This window comes from Dipodomys ordii, unplaced genomic scaffold (assembly GCF_000151885.1).
Source record: "Dipodomys ordii isolate 6190 unplaced genomic scaffold, Dord_2.0 Scaffold266, whole genome shotgun sequence".
NCBI lineage: Eukaryota > Metazoa > Chordata > Mammalia > Rodentia > Heteromyidae > Dipodomys > Dipodomys ordii.
In genome coordinates, this window is record NW_012267482.1 from 190,811 (window position 1) to 191,277 (window position 467).

Sequence of the window (467 nt, forward strand, 5' to 3'; positions counted from 1 at the left end):
GGCCGCGGCCCAGCCGCACGCCGCCCCGGCGCCGCCGCCCTGCTGTCCGGACGCGCTCCCCGGCTACGAGGAGGCTCTGCGCATGACCCGCTTCACCGTGGCCAGGGGGGTGGCCCAGGGAGACTGAGCTGGGGGGCCCCCTACCCGTCCCCCGCCGGCCCCGGGCTGGAGCTCCACCACCCGGGCCGCACCCCCCGCTTCTGGCCTTTGGCAGATTCATGAAGGGATCCGAGTCTCTCGGGGAGTTTCCTTTTTCCCGGGTGGACTTTGATCCTCCAGATCGCAGCCTCATCCTGAGTGGCTAAGATGGCAGGCCTGAGCCGCCGGCTCCTGCTTGGCTCTGTGGTAACACCGCCTTCAGCCGCATTTCTTCACTTTGAGATTCACACGGTTATTCTTTTTCTCGATTTTACTTAGTTGTACACAATCCTGATCGTCTAAGCATCTGTTTTCCTCATGCAGATATA

General features: G+C 63.0%; 1 protein-coding gene across 1 annotated transcript in view; it reads left to right on the forward strand.

The window, feature by feature from the left end:
* Tmem52b (transmembrane protein 52B) overlaps window positions 1-252 on the forward strand; it is a 20,691-nt gene extending 20,439 nt beyond the window's left edge. The window contains exon 5 of the mRNA XM_013036235.1: window positions 215-252. Within this exon, the coding sequence (XP_012891689.1) occupies window positions 215-222 (8 nt within the window). The 3' untranslated portion in view covers window positions 223-252. The remainder of the gene's footprint in view (window positions 1-214) is intronic.
* Window positions 253-467: the final 215 nt, after the last annotated feature.